This window comes from Vulpes vulpes, chromosome 1, assembly GCF_048418805.1.
Source record: "Vulpes vulpes isolate BD-2025 chromosome 1, VulVul3, whole genome shotgun sequence".
Taxonomy (NCBI): Eukaryota; Metazoa; Chordata; class Mammalia; order Carnivora; family Canidae; genus Vulpes; species Vulpes vulpes.
The window spans coordinates 14354330-14372706 of NC_132780.1; the positions used below are offsets into that span (position 1 = coordinate 14354330).

The 18377-nt window shown below is 44.8% G+C and overlaps 1 protein-coding gene across 2 annotated transcripts in view; it reads right to left on the reverse strand.

Moving 5' to 3' along the window:
* ZNF541 (zinc finger protein 541) overlaps nt 1-12687 on the reverse strand; it is a 45211-nt gene extending 32524 nt beyond the window's left edge. Inside the window, exons 1-3 of one of the 2 annotated variants that reach the window (XM_072733187.1) lie at nt 12601-12687; nt 11292-11453; nt 182-585 (exon numbers count right to left, since the gene is read on the reverse strand). In XM_072733187.1, the coding sequence (XP_072589288.1) occupies nt 182-488 (307 nt within the window). In that variant the 5' untranslated portion in view covers nt 489-585; nt 11292-11453; nt 12601-12687. Of the gene's footprint in view, nt 1-181; nt 586-11291; nt 11454-12465; nt 12534-12600 lie in introns of those variants that run through there. The other variant, XM_072733130.1, reaches the window with a different exon arrangement.
* Nucleotides 12688-18377: the final 5690 nt, after the last annotated feature.

Sequence of the window (18377 nt, forward strand, 5' to 3'; positions counted from 1 at the left end):
CTTGACTAGAACACTGGAAACAATTCCCAAGTTAAAAAAGAAAGTGATTGTCCCCTGTTCCCTATTCACCTGTGGAAGGTAAATATTTTCTTATCCACTCCGTGCAGAAGCAATCTCATAGTTGGCCACCGGGGTTTTCACACAGCCCTGTAGGCCCTTAGACCCAGGTAGACAGCCTCACCTTGTAAGGAAGCCTGAGATTCCGGATCTGCATACTCCTCCAGCAGCTTCATGGAGTCACTGTCCTTCCCGGAGTACAGGGACAGGGTATCTAAGTTGTCCTCCAGTGCCTCACTGGGCATGTCAGGTGTGGGGAGGCTGGAGTCCAGGTCCAAACCACTCAGGCCAGCATAGAGCAGGTCACGTGTGCTGGGACCCAGATCCCGGTTGAGGGTGTCGCTGCAATTGAGTCCCTGGCTCTCGGAAAACGAAGGGAGATGCATCTCTGGAGGAAGGGCACCCTCGTCCCCAAGGCTGTACTGGTCCATGGCTCTCCACTGCCAGGTCTTGGCTAAGACCTACTCTCCAAACAAGCAAGGCCGCGTAAGGAGTCAGGGAGGAAAAGCTCTTGTTGATGTCTAATTCCTAAAAATGAATGAGGAGGAATTAAAATTATGAGATGGCAATACAGCATGGTGGATAGAGTGCGGACTTGGAATTCAAACAGACCTGTGTTTGGGTCTGTTCTCTGCCACTTAACAGCCATGTGAATGTGGGCAAGTCACTTAAGCTCCACGAGCCCCAGTTTCCTCATCTGTAAACTGGGCATAGAGTACCTCCATCATAAGGTTGTTGTAAGTAATAAATGAAAGGATTTCCGGCAACATGGACAGAACTGACCTCTTTCTCCAGCTATAAACACAGAGAAATATGACAGAAGATAATTTTTAATATATAGCCAAGCTCAAGAGACAGGTAAAAACCCCATGTGCCAGCAGCAATGAGAAAACTTAAAGAAGGGGCACCTGGGTAGCTCAGTTGGTTAAGTGTCTGCCTTTGGCTCAGGTCGTGATCCTAGGGTCCTGGGACTGAGCCCCACAATGGGCCCCCTGTTCAGTGAGGAGTCTGCTTCTTCCTCTCTCTCTACTCTCCCCCTGCCAGCTCATGCACTCTCTCTCAAATAAATAAAATCTTCAAAAAAAAAAAAAAAAAGAAAAAAGAAAAAAAAAAGAAAAACTGCACACAAGCCTAAAGAGGTACTCCAAGAATTAGGAAGGAAATAGGGTGATGAGAGACAATAAAACCTAGCATGAGAAAAAGAGTAAGTCAGTATGGAACAAGAACAAATATTTTTTTTAAAGAAACTAGTGAAACTTGCATGAAGACATTTAAATTCAAATCTCACTGGAAGGGTTAAGCAACAGAAAAACAGTGCTGAAGAGAGAAATAATAAACTGGCAGAGCAATCTGAGGAAATTCCCCTAGAATTCAGCACAGAGAGATAAAGAAATGGAAAATATGAATGAGAAGCTGAGACGGTACAAATGGAGAAGCAAATGCAAAAAATTAACAATGTCCAAAAGACGTCCCAGAAAGAGGAGAGAATACAGAAGACACTACATCTTTTTTTTTTTTTTTTAAGATTTTATATTTCAGTAATCTCTACACCCAGTGTAGGGCTTGAACTCAGCCCCAGGATAAAAAAAATCACAGGCTCCCTCAACCAAGCCAGCCAAATGATCTGGAAAACATGGCATCTTACAGAGATATTGGAGGAATTTCCAGAATTGCAGGGATACAGGGTCCCAGACTTAAAGCTCCTAATTCTTAAAGATACATGGTTAATGACTAACCACTGCAAGGCAGAGCAGGGTGAATTCACTCAACACACAACAGTAGAACCACTCATCACTAAAGACAGAGAGAAAACCCTAAAAACTACCAGAAAGAAGAGGCAGACAGCCTACCAAGAGACGATGACTAGCCTGATGGCAAATATCTTGGAAGAACGGAGGCTAGGAGACAAGGAATAACACCTCCAGCAAATAACAGAAGGGGGAGAGCCAGCACAGAACTCCACACGCAGGAAAACTAGTATTCAAGAGGGTACAACAAAGACCCTTTCAGACAAGGCATACGAAATTGCTCATACAGGAGCCCTGGGTGGCTCAGTGGTTGAGCATCAGCTTTGGCTCAGGGGGTGGTCCCAGTCTGGGGATTGACTCCAACATCGTGCTCCCTGTGGGGAGCCTACTTCTCCCTCTATGTCTCTGCCTCTCTCTGTGTGTCTCAGGAATAAATAATCTTTTTTTTTTTTTTAAAGAAGTTGCTCATAGACTTCAGTTCAAAGACTAATATGGGGGATCCCTGGGTGGCTCAGCAGTTTAGCGCCTGCCTTCAGCCCAGGGTGTGATTCTGGAGACCCAGGATCAAGTCCCACATCATGCTCCCCATATGGAGCCTGCTTCTCCCTCTGGCTATGTCTCTGCCTCTCTCTGTGTGTCTGACATGAATAAATAAATAAAATCTTTAAAAAAAAAAAGACCAATATGGGTTTTGAATCATTTGGAAATGAAAAGACAATGATTAACTCTGTACTTTATGTATACTAAAAGAATCTAAGTGTAACTACCTAAAGAAAGGAATAAACTACGTAACATCTGAACTAGTAGAATTTATCCCACTCCCCAAAAAAGAGAAAAAAGACTCAAATTACCAAAATTCAAAATTAAAGTGGGAACAAAAATAGAGATTATAAGAGTTACTACAAACAACTGCATGCCAAAAAATTAGGTAACTTCAAGATAAATGGGCCAATTCCTGAAAAGACACAAGTTACCAAACTGACTCAAGAGGAAACAGACTCTCTGCATAGCCCTATGAGAAGGAAAAAGATTGAGCTAATAATTTAAAAACTTCACACCCATGCCACTGCAGATACAATGAAAAAATCAATTTTATTGGAACTCTGGAAAACAGTCAAAGGTTTGCAGCAAACAAATGGACCCTCAGCAAGACAAAGGTGAATGAAATCTGGTAGGAGGACGCTGTGGCATTTTAACCTACTTCTGTCTCATCATCCACACTACCCCCACCCCTAGCAGTGGTTCTGAAGACAGAAACCACATTCTGGTGGAATCTTCTGGTACAGAAGGGAACAGAGATAATCTTGTTCTCACATTGCTGAGCTTGTCTGTCTTGACCTGTCAGATGGCTCCTGAAGGGAGGACACAAAGGTCTTACCTGGATTTTGCCTAACCTGGAACTTCCTCAGGGCACAGCCACAGGGATGACATTTGTTGAAAATGTCAAAGGCAATATTGTACACCCAAAATTAATATAAATGCATGTTAATTATACTTCAACTTAATATGCTCAAAATAAACAAATAAATAAAAACAATGAAGCAGGTGCTGCAGCTCAGGGCAAAGGATATCGATGAGGCCAAGAACAAACACGCCACTGAAAGCCAGGGAGGAAGAGCTGGACAATGGGAGGCTTTGAAGAGGAAGGGCTTCAAAAAGCTTCCACGCCAGCAGTTTCTTACAAAGCTAAACATGGTCTCGCCATACAGTCCAGCCATCACAGTCCTTGGTATCAATCCCAGTGAACTGGAAACATATGTCAACACAAAACCTGCACACAGAAGTTTATAGGAGCTCTCTTCATACCTGCATACATCTAGAAGCAACCAAGATGTCCTTTATTTATTTTTTTTTTTTTCAAGATGTCCTTTAATAGGAGAATGGATAACCAAACTATGGCACATACATACAATAGGATGTTATTCAGCAATAAAAAAACAAGGAGCTATCAAGCTACAAAAAGACATGGAAGAACCTTAAATGTGTGTTGCTAAGTGAAAGAAAGCTGGTCTGAAAAGACTACACATTCTATGATTCCAACCATATGGCATTCTGGAAAAGGCAAAACTATAGAGACACTAAAAGACTGGTGGTTGTCAGGGTTCGAGGGGAAGGAGGAGGGGTGAATAAGTAAAGCACAGGAAGGACTTTGAGGGGAGTGAGGCCATTCTATGTGATTCATGTAGCAGTAGTTACGTGACATTATACATTAGCCAAAACCCACAAATTACACAACACAAAGAGTGAATCCTAATGTAACCATAGACTCTAATTAACTAAAAATAAAATAAATTAAATTACATAAGTAAAAACCATCCACATTATTTTAGGGAATCGAGAAGGCCATGTGCCCAGGGCAGGCACATGCTCAGAAAACACTCACGAAGGCTCTAAGCTCTCACTTCTGGGTGACCTTGTCTGTGAAAGCAGGAAGTAAAGGTAAAGGCAGAGGTGTAACTCCCACTGAGTGCAGAAGTTGTGCCTCAACACTCACACAGAGCCCAAGTGCAAAGACTGGGAGATACATTTGGGCTCCAGGCATTTAAGGAAATCTTTGCCAAATCTTAGCTGACCACAAACTAACAGAACACAGACTTCGCTTCTTCGCTGACCACACATGACAAAGAATATAGTCTACAAAAAGAGTCTACAAAACATTCCAACCCGTAAGCAGTAGTAGTAACAAATGCTAGGGTAGGGGGAAGGAAAATCTGATTCCAAGAGTCACCATGTTATAATATCCAAAATGTTCACTTTCTCAACAAAAAAATTACAAGGCAGAGAAACAAAGTGTGACTCAATGAGAGGGCCAACCATTTCATACAAATGATGGAATCAAACAATATTAGCTTTTTACATCTGGCTGCTTTCACGAAGAATAGCATTTTCAAGGTTAATCCACACTGCAGTGTGCACAATTACTTCATTACTTTTCAATGACAGATAATATTCCAAAGTCTGCATACAGCACATTTTCTTAATTCATTCATTGATAGGCATTTGGGCTGTTTCCATTTTGAGCTATTACGAATAATTGTCCTCACCTAAACTTTGAGTAAATGTTGATGACCTGCTGATAAAAAAATCTGGTGGATCCTAGAATAACTGGAGTTTAGGTCTAGATTCCTAGACTATTGGTTTCTACTGTTCTAAAACATTCTTTCTGTGTTGAAATGTAATAGAACAGCTGTGCCCACAACACCTGCACTTCACATTATGCATCTATACCTGTGTGTCTATGTGTGGAGCCTATCGGGGGAACTCAAAAGGTGAATACAGGCCCACAAGAGTACAACTCTAGATCTAAAATACGGGGTAAATCGATGCAAATACTATATTTTAAGTAAACTTCAGTGGCTCTGGGGCAGCACCTGGTAACCAAATCATTAATTCTGCATCCACACCTACGATGACTCGAGTAAATGTAATAAATACTGTAAAGAGTAACAGATGAGTTCAGGTTTGCCCACCAAATGAGATCTAGGACACTGTGGCATTGTCAGAGCTTTTTGGGTTTCTAAATTGCAAAGATGGGAGTGCGGACCATAGAAATTTTTATTCTGAGGCAAAATGAATTTTTCTGCCTATTCTGAAGTTTCCTGTACAGTGCTGTAATAAACTCTCTTCAGTACTCCAAAGAGGAAAGAAGCCATCTCTCTTTGTAAATTCTACTAATAAAAACAAACCAATAAAATGAAATAGCATTGTTTAAACCAAATATGAAGTAATATTTCATAAAATAAAATATGAAGGATTTTCTCCTTCTCAGGTATCACACTAAGAGCTTTCCATGCATTAATTCACTCACTTTACAACCCAGAGGTAGGTGCTTTATTACCTCCATTGTAGAAAGAAGGAAAGGGATTGATTCTGAAACACTAAGTAATTTGTCCAAAGTCACATGCCTAACAAGGAGTTGAGCCATACCCTAAACCCAGATATTCTGACTTTACAGTTGTATTCTTACCCACTACACCATACTAATTCACCACAAATAAATTTACACTGCATTACACCAATTAATCTAGAAAGCACGAAAGGTGCCAGATAAGGGCAGAAATCCCCACAGGCCGAACCACCTGCTTCCCAGCATACTCCCAGAGTCCACAGAGAAAACTGGTCTTATTACCACTTGGGGCAGGCAAGCCTGAAGTCCAAAGGCCATGTTTTGATATTTACATCCTTTCCAGTTGGTAAAGCAAAACCCCCTCAGCCAATATTGAACTTGCTCTTGTTCTGTCAACAGAGAAATTCAATTCAACAAGTTTTAGCACCTTCTATGTACAGGGCTCCCCGATAATCCCTGTGGGGCAGGGTTTGTGGTCACTTGGAACCTTACAGGCATTCCCAATTCTTTCCAAGAATTTTCTAATTTTGTGCTTTCACTTGGAGAATAACCTAAGAGAAGAAAATCAGTCTGTGTGGATTACTGGTTTACTACTTTATACCCCAGTACTACTATTTGATTTCAACACCCAGGGTATGCTTATAATTGCACCAATACCAAAAAAGGATGATTTTAATTGCCACAGGCTAATCAGAAGAGGACAGAGGTGGACTGAGCTCCTAATAATGCCTTTGGGGTCACCTAAAAGCCAAAAGACATCGTGGTACAAACAGAGGTCTTGCAGTTGTAACTAAGAGGAAAGAGATGGGGGACCTAGGACATCACAGGGTCTGCTAAACCCACAGCAGGATGGTGCAGCAGTCAGTAAGATGTTTGTTTCAAAGAAGCTATTCCGTTTCATCAAAATAGCACCCCTCCCACTAAACTCATGTTTGTAATTTGAATTACACTGGTTTCGTTGCCTTGTTTTACATTTCATTTGCAAATTGATTTTGGCTTTATAGTGCCACAAAAAACTGTAAGCTTTAGGAACATATGCCTTGTTTTATCATCGTTTATGCCTTGTTTAATAGTTTAAAAAACAATTTAAGCCAACGCTTGGGAGCCAAAGCAATTTTAATGTTTTTCTTTTAAGAAAGGCATGTCATTCTATGACTGGTGGGAGCAGGAGGAAACAGTGATTCTCCTGTGAAATGCTACAGCCTCTTGGGAAATTAATCTGCCATTTGTTCTAGCCTGCAGCAACAGGTACACAAACAAGTAAATAACATTTACCGAGGCATTGTTTGGATGGAAAGGGACAATCTTAAACACTGAACTGCTTCTATCAAGATGTTTTATTTCGCTGGTAGCTAATCTGATTATTTTTCTATTTGTCAGCAAGTCGAAAAATCTGTCAGATTTTTTTTGGACACAGCATCGCTGTCCAAAAGATTTTTGTGTGCTGATGGAAATGGTCTAAATCTGCACTATCCGGTGGCAGCCACTAGCCCTGAGCTGCTAACAAATGCTTAGAAATGCAGGAGATGCAACTGAGGAACTAAATTATGTATTTTATTGAGCTTTTGTTAAATTTAAATTTACATAGCTACAAGTGCTTAGCAGCTACCACATTGGACGCTCACGGCAGATCTGGAGACTTTTCATTGAAGTAAGGCTTTACAACTTCTATTTAAGAATCTTGAGGGGGAAGGGGCACCTGCGTGTCTCAGTTAAGCGTCTGCCTTCGGCTTGGGTCATGATCCCAGGGTGCTGGGATCGAGTCCCATGTCGGGCACCCTGCTCAGTGGAGAAACCGCTTCTCCCTATTCCTCTGCTACTCCCCTTGCTTTGCTTGTGCACTCTCTCTCTCCATCAAATAAATAAAATCTAAAAAAAAAAAAAAAGAATCTTGAGGGGCACCTGGGTGGCTCAGTGGTTAAGCATCTGCCTTTTGCTCAGGTTTTGATCCTGGAGTCCTTGGATTGAGTCCCACATCAGGCTTCCCACAGGGAACCTGCCTCTCTGTCTCTCTCATGAATAAATAAAATAAAATCTTAAAAAAAAAATCTTGAAAAAGGAGTAACTGGCTGGCTTAGTCAGTGGAGGGTGGGATTCTTGGGTCTCCCTGCCACGAGTTCAAGCCTGTGTTGGGCACAGATCCTACTCCAAATAAATCAATGAGTTCTAGTATTAAAAAAACAAACAAAAAAAAAGATCTGTGGCTCTGTCAACCCTGAGTCCCTGTTCCTGAAAAGAAGCAACTGCCTGGAGCTGAGAAGTGCTGCTGCTTAGGACAGAGTAGGCACTCTCCAGTTTGCCAGAGTCCTCATCACTGCCTAATCTCTCACACCCTCCCTACCTCACTCATTTATATGCCCTGCTAGGCCCCTGGAGACTTCTTCCTTTATGACTGATTTGTACAGTTTCCCTTGACCAGCTTCTCGTTACTCAGCTTTACTGAATGAAACCTTTCAACATCAGGCTGAAGGGGCCCCTTCCAACATCTGAAGTCTGAGACTACCTCTCCCTCCATCCGGATGCCATAAGCACCTGTCTGACAGGTCACCGAACACTTAACCTCAGATGGCTTCAGAGTCTAATTCTGTCTCAGGTTCTTCTATTTTCCCCAGACCACAAGCTCTAGGATGGCTGTGCCTCTGCCTCTGTGTCCCTACTTCTCATGGCATCTTGCCCGGCACAGAACTATCTCTGATCAGAGAAAGCTCTCTGCGTCCCTTTCGCTATTGAAGGAGAGGATTCCACCGGGCCACCTCTTTTCCTCTTTAAAAAGCCCCAGCCTACTATTCTGTCTGGTTTTCTTTCTTTCTTTTTTTTCCCCCAAGCACCATCTTCTCCTTTCCCTCTCTGCATCAATGTTACCAGGGAGACAATGATCATGTCCGAGTAAGGTCAGATTGTTGGAAGCTGGGAAATATGAGAGACTTGCAGCTTCTACCCCAGCTATGCAAGTCCTTGCCTTGTTTCCCTACTCCAAACATTATCACAACTATAGGTTTGTTTTGTTTGGCCTACACAGTGCTTTTTGCAACAGGGTTAGTCACCAACTTTTTTTTTTTTTAAAGATTTTATTTATTCATGAGAGATATGCACACACAGAGAAAGAGAGAGAAAGAGAGAGAGAGAGAGAGAGAGAGAGAGAGAGAGGCAGAGACACAGGCAGAGGGAGAAGCAGGCCCCACTCCAGGGAGCCCAATGCAGGACTCGATCCTGGGACTCCAGGATCACACCCCGGGCCGAAGGCAGGCGCCAAACCACTGAGCCACCCAGGGATCCCCTTTTATAAAGATTTTATTTATTTATTCATGAGAGACACACAGAGAGAAGCAGAGGCACAGACAGAGAAGATCTGGAGACTTTTCATTGAAGTAAGGCTTTACAACTTCTATTTAAGAATCTTGAGGGGGAAGAAGATCAAGAAGATCTCCCTGTAGGGAGCCTGATGCAGGACACGATCCCTGGACCGGGAGGGATCATGCCCTGAGCCAAAGGCAGATGCTCAACTGCTGAGCCACCCAGGCGTCCCATTCACCAACTTTTTTTTTTTTTAGTTTTTTATTTATTTATGATAGTCACACAGAGAGAGAGAGGCAGAGACACAGGCAGAGGGAGAAGCAGGCTCCATGCACCGGGAGCCCGACGTGGGACTCGATCCCAGGTCTCCAGGATCGCGCCCTGGGCCAGAGGCAGGCGCTAAACCGCTGCGCCACCCAGGGATCCCCTACCAACTTTTTTTTAATGGGGAGATTTCAACTAGATATATAAATTTCTGGCTTTTCTTGAAAATTATTAGATTTTGCATTTCGTGATAGTTATTAGTAGGACAGAGATGAGGGATAACTGCCATATCTGAACAGATGTTCCCAAAGATCCTTGCTTTCTTCCTGTCTGGCCCCTATAATTATGATCAATATAGATACCAACAATAGCAGCACACACTTGAGGCTTTGTCCTATGCCAGGCACTCCTGGAATCACTTATGGATCATCTAATTCCCACAACACTCCTTTGAGGCACATTCTCTGTTCTTAACCCTGTCTTTACAGATGAGGTAAATAAAGCCCAGAGAAGTTAAGTAACTGCCCAAGATCAAGGTTAGAATTCAACTCCGGGTATTCTGATGTCAAAACCCTCACATGTAACCACTCATCTATGCTAGGATTCCACACCTGAGACTGGGACTCCTGCCCCATGCACCGTATACGTCCTTTCCTAAGCCGAACAACCAAAGAACACTCCCTCCCTTGATCATGTAACCATTATAATTTAAACCATTAGGGTAACTCATCTCTTCCGCTCATTAAAAGAACAGATTTACAGCTCACATTAGGAACTAGATAAAAGACAAGGAGGAATCAGAAAGCTATGACTATGCTTTCTAAGAAAATTTCTCACATAGAATTAACTAAGGGAGGAAAAGAGACCTCAAGCCTTCTCATTCCAAAAGCTGATCCTAGCATAAAATACAAATAAGCATTAACATCTAGAACAGCAGGTTTTCCAAGTGAGGCGGATGGGGGTGGGAAACCTGGGGGGTCCTCAGAGTCTTGCAGGGATTCTTCGAGTCAAAACTATTTTCATAATAATATTGAGACATTACCTGCCTTTTTCATTCTCAGTGAGACTTTCCAGAAGCTACAGGGAATATCTCAAAAGGCTGAATGCAGAAGCAGAAATAAGATTCTAGGTGACTCTAAAAAGGTAAGACAATGCCGCCATTCTCAAGAAATTTTTTTCTGAAATTTCATCTTTCAAAAAATATTTAAAAGTCAATTTTGTTAACATAATAAGCTTATCACTGTTATTTTTAAATGAATAAGTAGGGATCCCTGGGTGGCGCAGAGGTTTGGCGCCTGCCTTTGGCCCAGGGCGTGATCCTGGAGACCCGGGATTGAATCCCACGTCTGGCTCCCGGTGCATGGAGCCTGCTTCTCCCTCTGCCTATGTCTCTGCCTCTCTCTGTGGGTGTGTGACTATCATAAATAAAAATTAAAAAATAAGTAAATGAATAAGTATTTTAAAAACGTATTAAACCTCTAATAGAGCAAATATCAGCAGTATATAGTTCACATGCACAAATTCTCTGGGATCTTCAATGATTTTTAAATATAAGGGGGAAGCCCTAAAATCAAAAAGCTAGAGAACTGTGGCTGTAAAGAGGAAAAGTCCTGCATCCACATGTGCCCAAGTGGGTGAGTATCTGTGTATGCAAGTCTTACACAGAAAGAAACCCTAAACCAAATATTCCAAACTGGTGGCCAGCTGGCATGCTTTGTAAGGGCTCCCCACTGCCTTTAAATACCTATTGAATTCATTGTCACCATTTACAGATCAAAAGGTTTCACATAAAGATAGTGTCTCTTCTCAAAAACAATTTTTTTTTAAAGTTCTGGCAACACTGTCCTGGCATTTCCACTGAGTGGTATCACTTAGATGGGGCACGTGACCTTTGGTTCATCACACTGCAGGCATTTACCAATATGCACTATACATAACCTTTTCCTTATCTGACTTCACAAAGCAGAAACTTATAATGGTTTCATCATCGGTACAGAGACTTGGGCCAATTAGAAATCCTTCTGAGAAAGGAAGGAATCCTGACAAGGGATCTGTGGACAGGGGCAAAGGGGAAAACTCACCAGGAGAAGAGCAAATGAGTGAATCTCCAGGGAACAGGAGGGCCCAATTTAGGACCCACAGGGAGGGGGTTCAGGTGACCGTCAGACCACTGGATATTTCCTCCTGGAACTCCGGGTAGCAAATTCAGGACACTCATCCAACTTCCTGTGTCCTGAAAGCAGCTGGTGGAAAGGAAGGGGCATTCAGAACTTGGGTCCCCAAAGATGCAAGCACACAGGTGTGAAACTGTGGGGATGACAGGCAATTTTTGGAAGAAGGAAGGAAGCAATACTAAATTGGGGAGATCTAGATAGGGAAAGGGTTTTGCTGTTAAGGGAAAGTTATTTTCGTCTTTTCCTTACTTTCCTTCCTAGGGAAGGGACCTGAGGGGTTTGCTGGGAAAAGCCTAATTGGGGTAAAACTGGTGATGGACAGAAAAGGGATTTTTGCTGAAGAGGTCGAGAAGAGCGTTGGAAAAACAAGTATTACATGAGAAACTGGAAGAACAGAGCTCCTCTGCTATCAGTGGAAAGATGGGACAAAAAGGGGGGGCTCTTGGTGGGCAGAAAATTTTTGCTGGAAAGAGATCCTGAATGGAGGAAAAATCCAGGAAAAAAAATACATATATATTTATATTCTTTTTTGCTAGAGGAAGTTTCTAAAAGGAGGTTGAGGGATATAATCAAAGAAGAGAAGAGATTTTTGGTTTTGCTGGAAGATCCTAAAAGAAAAATTCGGGTCCCCTATTCAGGAGGAAAGGTGATTTTTAGCAGAAGGCCTGGAAGCTAGAGCGAATGCAAGGCCGCGGTGCAGAAAGCGCCGAGGTCGGTAGGGCCTGAGGCGCGAGCCGGGGGGGCTGCGAGGGGGCAGTTGGGGCCTGCGGGGCGGGGGAGGTAAGGAAGGGGATGCAGCGGGCCAGGGGCCCCCCCAGGAGAGCCTTCTCCAAGGGCGAAGGGCCTGCGGGGTGCAGCGGGGCCCGGAGCTGTTGGGGTGCAGAAGGTGCGTGCGTGACGCGGGGTGAGGGGCGCCCGCCGCGCCTGCTGCGCTCCTCGAAAGGGAGATGGGCCCCCTAAAAAACAAATATATTAACGAATTAGATTTTAAGGGGGGGGAGGGGTTGAAAAGTGAGGAGGGGCGGGAAGGGGGGGTGGGGAGGAAAGGGAGGGGGCAGGGGCAGCAGCAACCGGGTTTTACCCGCCCCCGGGGGCTCGCGCGCCGGCCTCGAGCCTCGCGCCGGCGGGCCTCCCAGCGGCCCCCTGCCCCCCTCGCGCCGCCCGCCGGCCGGGCGCGCACGCGCACCTCAGCCCGCCCCCGGAGCGGCCCGCTCACCCGCGGCGGGGGCGCGCGTGCGTGGCTGCGGGTCCCCCCACGACACCCAGGGCGGCCTCGCGCGCCCCTCGCGCCGCCCGGGCTCCCGGCGCGTGCTGCCCGGCGGCGAGGTCTCCGCAGCTATTGGGTCTCCGACGGGAGGGGGCGGGGCCACGCGAGGGGCGGGGCTTGGTGCGGTCAGCTGACCGACGGCAGGCGGGAAAGGAGGCGGTTGGTCGCCATTTTGCGAGGGGGGCAGTTGAGGCTGGGAGAGAGTCAAAGTGGAGCCCGGGAAGGGGCTGCGGCGGGGGCGGGGCGGGGACGGGGGTGGCGAGGGGCCGGCCTTCCGGGCTCCCCTACACCCGCACGCGGAGGCCGGGAGTCGGTCGGCTCCGGCCATTGTTCCTAGAGGGCGGCGTTAGAACGCAGCGGCGGGGGACTCGGGCTCCCAGGGGCCGCTCCGAGCTGCGGTGGCCCGCGATGGGGGCTGCAAGGGCGGGGTCCCGCCCGGCCGGGTCTCGGTGTCCCTCGAGGCAGCCGCGGCGCGAGCAGGAGCCGCAGAGACCTGCCCTTCGGTGGGCTGGGGAGATGTGGCCACGCGCCCCGTCGTACCGGGGGTGGGGGTGGGGATGGGGGTCCGGCTCCCCGCTGGGTCCTGCTGGGCGGAGGGACGGAACCGGGGTGAGCCGTGGCCCGAGGGTGCTACCCCAGAGCCCCCAAGACGGGCAACTCATCCCCTAGGAAGTGAACCCCGACCATCTGAGGAGGTCGAGAGCAGCTTTGCAGGCGCCTGGGTGGGAATGGGGACACCCCCTCCCCGTATCGGAGCATAAGGGCATCTGATTGGGGTGATGGAAAGATTCTAGAAGTGAGCGGCGGTGGTTGCACGCCGTGCTGAATTCACTAGAAAAGGTTGGATTTTGTGGAAATAATGTCTCAGTAAAGTTTTGTTGATTTTATTTTATTATTTTATTTTTTATTTTATTTTATTTTTATTTTTATTTTTTGATCCCTGGGTTAGACGGACGGAACAGAGAGAATAAGAAAAAGACCGGCATTCTACTTTTGGATTCCTTCATTCAGCAAATATTTATTGAGCTTCTGATCTGAGATAGAGCAGACGGAGCAATGTCTGAGTCAGATGCACATCCCCGCTCGAGCTTGTGTTCTCAGCAGCGCTGTCCAAATGATACAGGATGCAATGACATGAAATTAGCTTTAATAGTACAACCTAAACCAAAGTGTTGGGGCACCTGGGTGGCTCAGTTGGTTAAGCAGCTGCCTTGGGCTCAGGTCGTGATCTCAGGGTCCTGGGATCCAGCCTGGCATGGGCCACACTGCTCAGTAGGGAGCCTGCTTCTCCTTCTTCTGCCTACCACTGCTTACTTAGGCTCTCTCTGTGTGTGTCAAAAAAATAAAAATAAAATTGTAAAAAAAAAATGTTATTTCAGCATGTAATCAATACAAAATTTTTAATAAGTTCCTTTTTTTGGGGGGGGAAGTCTGGACATCTTTTTTTTTTAAGTTTTTTTTTTTAAATTTTATTTATTTATGATAGTCACAGAGAGAGAGAGAGAGAGGCAGAGACATAGGCAGAGGGAGAAGCAGGCTCCATGCACCGGGAGCCCGACGTGGGATTCGATCCCGGGTCTCCAGGATCGCGCCCTAGGCCAAAGGCAGGCGCCAAACCGCTGCGCCACCCAGGGATCCCAGTCTGGACATCTTAATCCAGAGCAGTCACATTTTGAGTAGAGCCACAGGTAGCTTAGTGGCTCTGGGACTGAAGAGCATACCTCCAGTAGGAGACAGGAAAATACATTTAGAATGCAATGTGGTTATACTTTAAAGAAGAAAAGAGAATGGAGATTATCAGAGGATGCTATTTGATAACAGGTCAGTGAAGGTCTCTCTGGTGAAGTTACACTGAGCAGAGACCTGAAGGAAAAGATTTTAAAAATAGCTGGGGGAAGAGCAAGTGCAAAGGCCCTGAGACAGGAAGATGTGGATCCATTTGAATAATAACAGAGACCAGTGTGGCTACATCTATGTGGGCAAAGAAAAGGGTAAACTAGGCATGGATTGTGTAAGGCCTTGTAAGTTCTTCAAAGACAGGAATTAAACACCTTTCAATTTAGGAGAGTTTTTTTTTTTTTTAACTTATATAGCAAACATTTTAGAATATGGAATTTCAGCAATGTGATCTATCCACTTGATGAGGGAAATAACCCAGGTCATAGGTTCATGGGAGTTTAAAGAACAGGACTTACACTCCTGGAATAAATCAGTATCTCCCCATCCTTTGACAAACATTTAACACTTTATGGACAAAGAAGATAACTTGGGACATATAACACAAAAAATTAGCATTCAAAATTATTTTTTTCAAAAATTCTTTTTAAAAAGTAAAAGCTTGATTTAAAAAATAAAAGCTATGAAGAGACACTTCATCCCAGAGGGACCCTATAAAAAGAGACCAAGCCACAATAACGAGAGAATGCAAATTTAAACCATAGACATCCTGTCATGTCCACCAGCATGGCAAATTTTTAAAATTTCCTATCAGGTGGAGCAATGGGAACTCATAATGGGTAAAATCGGGACAGTCACATTGGAGAAAAATTTGACTTACTGAATACAATTAAAGATGTAATGTATCCCGTGCCCCAGCAAGCCCAGGGGTCACTGTACAAAAACTCTTAAAGGCAGTAGGACATATGTACAGGAATAGTCTTAAGCACTAATGCTTTTACATTCCCCCATGAGCCTGGATTGGATGATCCTAGAACAGAAAAAGGATATTAGTGGAAAAAACTACTGGAATCTCAACAAAGAGTAGAATTCAGTTAGAAGTAATATATCAATGTTGATTTTCTGGTTTTGACAAGCACTATGATGATATAAGAGGCGGACATCAGAGAAAACTGGGAGAAGGGTATATGGAGGTGTATGTCTTTCCAACTGTTCTGTAAATCTAAGATTATTATCTACAGGATACTGGATAAATTATATAGCTGTGAACATCAATTTCAATTACAGCAGTACAGTGGTGTTTTCATCTACTTAGAGTTTCAAAACAAGCGGAACCAAACAACATACAGTTTAGGGACACAGATCAGTTGTAGATGATTATTGTTTTTAAAGTGGGCTCCACACCCAGCATGGAGCCCAAGGTGGGGCTTAAACTCACAGCCCTGAGATCAAGACCTGAGCCAAGATCAAGAGTCAGACACTTAACTGTCTGAGCCACCCAGGTGCCCTTGTAGATTATTTTTTTTTTTTAATGAGGGCAAGATAAGCACAAAGTTTAGCAAGGTAGTTACCTCTGAGGGGTGAGGAACGAAATGAGAAGGAAAAGGGCTGGAGCACCTGGGTGGCTCAGCGACTGAGCGGCTGCCTTCGGCTCAGGTCGTGATCCCGGGGTCCTGGGATAGAGTCCCAGATTGGGCTCCCTGCTCAGCGGGGAGCCTGCTTCTCCCTCTGCCTATGTCTCTGCCTCTCTGTGGGTCTCTCATGAATAAATAAATAAAAATCTTAAAAAAAAAAAAAAAAGGAAGTGAGAACACTGGTCGCAGGAAATGGTGGTCCAGTTAGGGAGGCAGGATTTACAAAATTACAAAAATAACAAAAATATTTAATAACACATGAAATCACTAGAAGGGTTACTCAAATATAAATACCTACCCTACGACGTGCCCCAAAGAGTGTTTTTGCTTAAGCAGACAGTCGAAAGGCACTTGTTGAATGACTTGGAAGATGATAAAGTGCAAATGGAATAATGCTGTGGGAGTATTTACCCAGTCAGAAAAGCTGTTCTAGTTCCTGTTTTTTTTTTTAAGCCAGAGAAAAATGGTGTTCTATTTGTGTAGACTTGGATGTCCATGCTAAATATTAAGAAGCCAGGCTGCTTGCTTGCCTTTTTTTTTTTTTAACCTCTTGGCATTAGGGTTGCTCAAGCCCTCATATCAACCAGAAACATCTCGCCAGTGTCTCCAGATACTGTGTTTCTGGGTAGGGGAAAGCCAGCCATTCTGATCACAGGATAGTCACCCCACTGATTCATTCATTCTACAAAGGTGAACATGCGCCGGGTTCAGAGAACAGCGCTGTCAATGGGGGGACTGCCACCCTTCTCTTGAAAGCGTCTAACAGAGCACCCCAGACTTTAACAGATCATTGGTACAAAACTAATAATTCTTCAAGTGTGGCCTCCAGTCCAGGATCAGCTACATCACCGGAGAACTCCCTAGAAATGCAAATTATTGGGCAGCCCGCCTTTGGCCTAGGGCGTGATCCTGGAGACCTGGGATCAAGTCCCATGTCGGGCTCCCTACATGGGGCCTGCTTCTCCCTCTGCCTGTGTCTCTGCCCCTCTCTCTCTCTCTCTCTCTCTCTCTCTCCTGTGTTTCTCATGAATAAATAAATAAATCTTGAAAGAAAAAAAGAAATGCAAATTCTCCAGTCCCACACCAGACCTCTTGAGTCAGCCTGCCAGGTGATAACTGATGCAGGCTCGCTTTTTTTTTTTTTTTTTTTTTTAAGATTTATTTATTCATGAGAGACACAGACTGAGAGAGGCAGAGACACAGGCAGAGGGAGAAGCCAAAGGAAATCTCCCATAAAAGAGATATAGTGGTGCTGTTTTACTTTCAAAAGCTTAAAAATACTGAGGTTTTCTAGATGACTTTTATTGAAAAAAAATTTGCAGAACGTGAAGTTTACCATTTTAAAGTACATGATTCAGTGGTGCTTCGTACATTCCCAATGCTGTGCCATCACCTGCTCCAGAACATTTTCACCACCTCCAAAGGAAACCCCATAGTCGCTCAATATTCACTCCCCATTCCCTGACTTCCAGCCCTGGGCAACCACTAATCTGCCTTGTGTTTCTAAAGATTTGCCTCCTCTGGATATTTTGTTGTGTTTTGTTTTAGTTTTTTAAAGATTTTATTTATTCATGAGAGAGACACACAGAGAGAGGCAGAGACACAGGCAGAGGGAGAAGCAGGCTCCACACAGGGAACCTGACGTGGGACTCCATCCCAGGTCTCCAGGATCAGGCCCTGGGCTGAAGGCGGCGCTAAACCACTGAGCCACCCGGGCTGCCCTGACATTGTGTTTTTAAGGTTGGCCTATGTCACAGCACATAGCAGTGCTTCATTCTTTATTTTTTTTTTAAGCCACTACATTTAAATTCAGTTTTTTTTAAATTTTTATTTATTTATGATAGTCACACAGAGAGAGAGAGAGGCAGAGACACAGGCAGAGGGAGAAGCAGGCTCCACGTACCGGGAGCCCGACGTGGGACTCGATCCCGGGTATCCAGGATCGCGCCCCGGGCCAAAGGCAGGCGCCAAACCGCTGCGCCACCCAGGGATCCCCTAAATTCAGTTAAACAAAAATTCAGAGTGCTAGGCCCCAAGTGAGGCTCTGGAGACATGTGATGTTGCATTGTAGGCGAGTGGTTAGTACTGATGGGCTTGGACACCATCCAGTACTGGTAAGGACCCTGCTTCTACCACAACTGTGTTCACCTGCTTTGATGTTGCTACTACTACTGATGAACTAAGTAAGTCATGGAGATATAATGTTAAGTGCTTCACTCCTTTTATGGCTGGATAATATTCCATTGTCTGAATCTACCATGTTGAGTTTATCCGTTCATTGGTTGAGGGACATTGGTTGTTTCCACCTATTGGCTATCATGATTAGTGACAACCAGAGCTTTTTAAAGTATTTTTATCTGGGGGATCCCTGGGTGGCTCAGCGGTTTAGTGCCTGCCTTTGGCCCAGGGCACGAT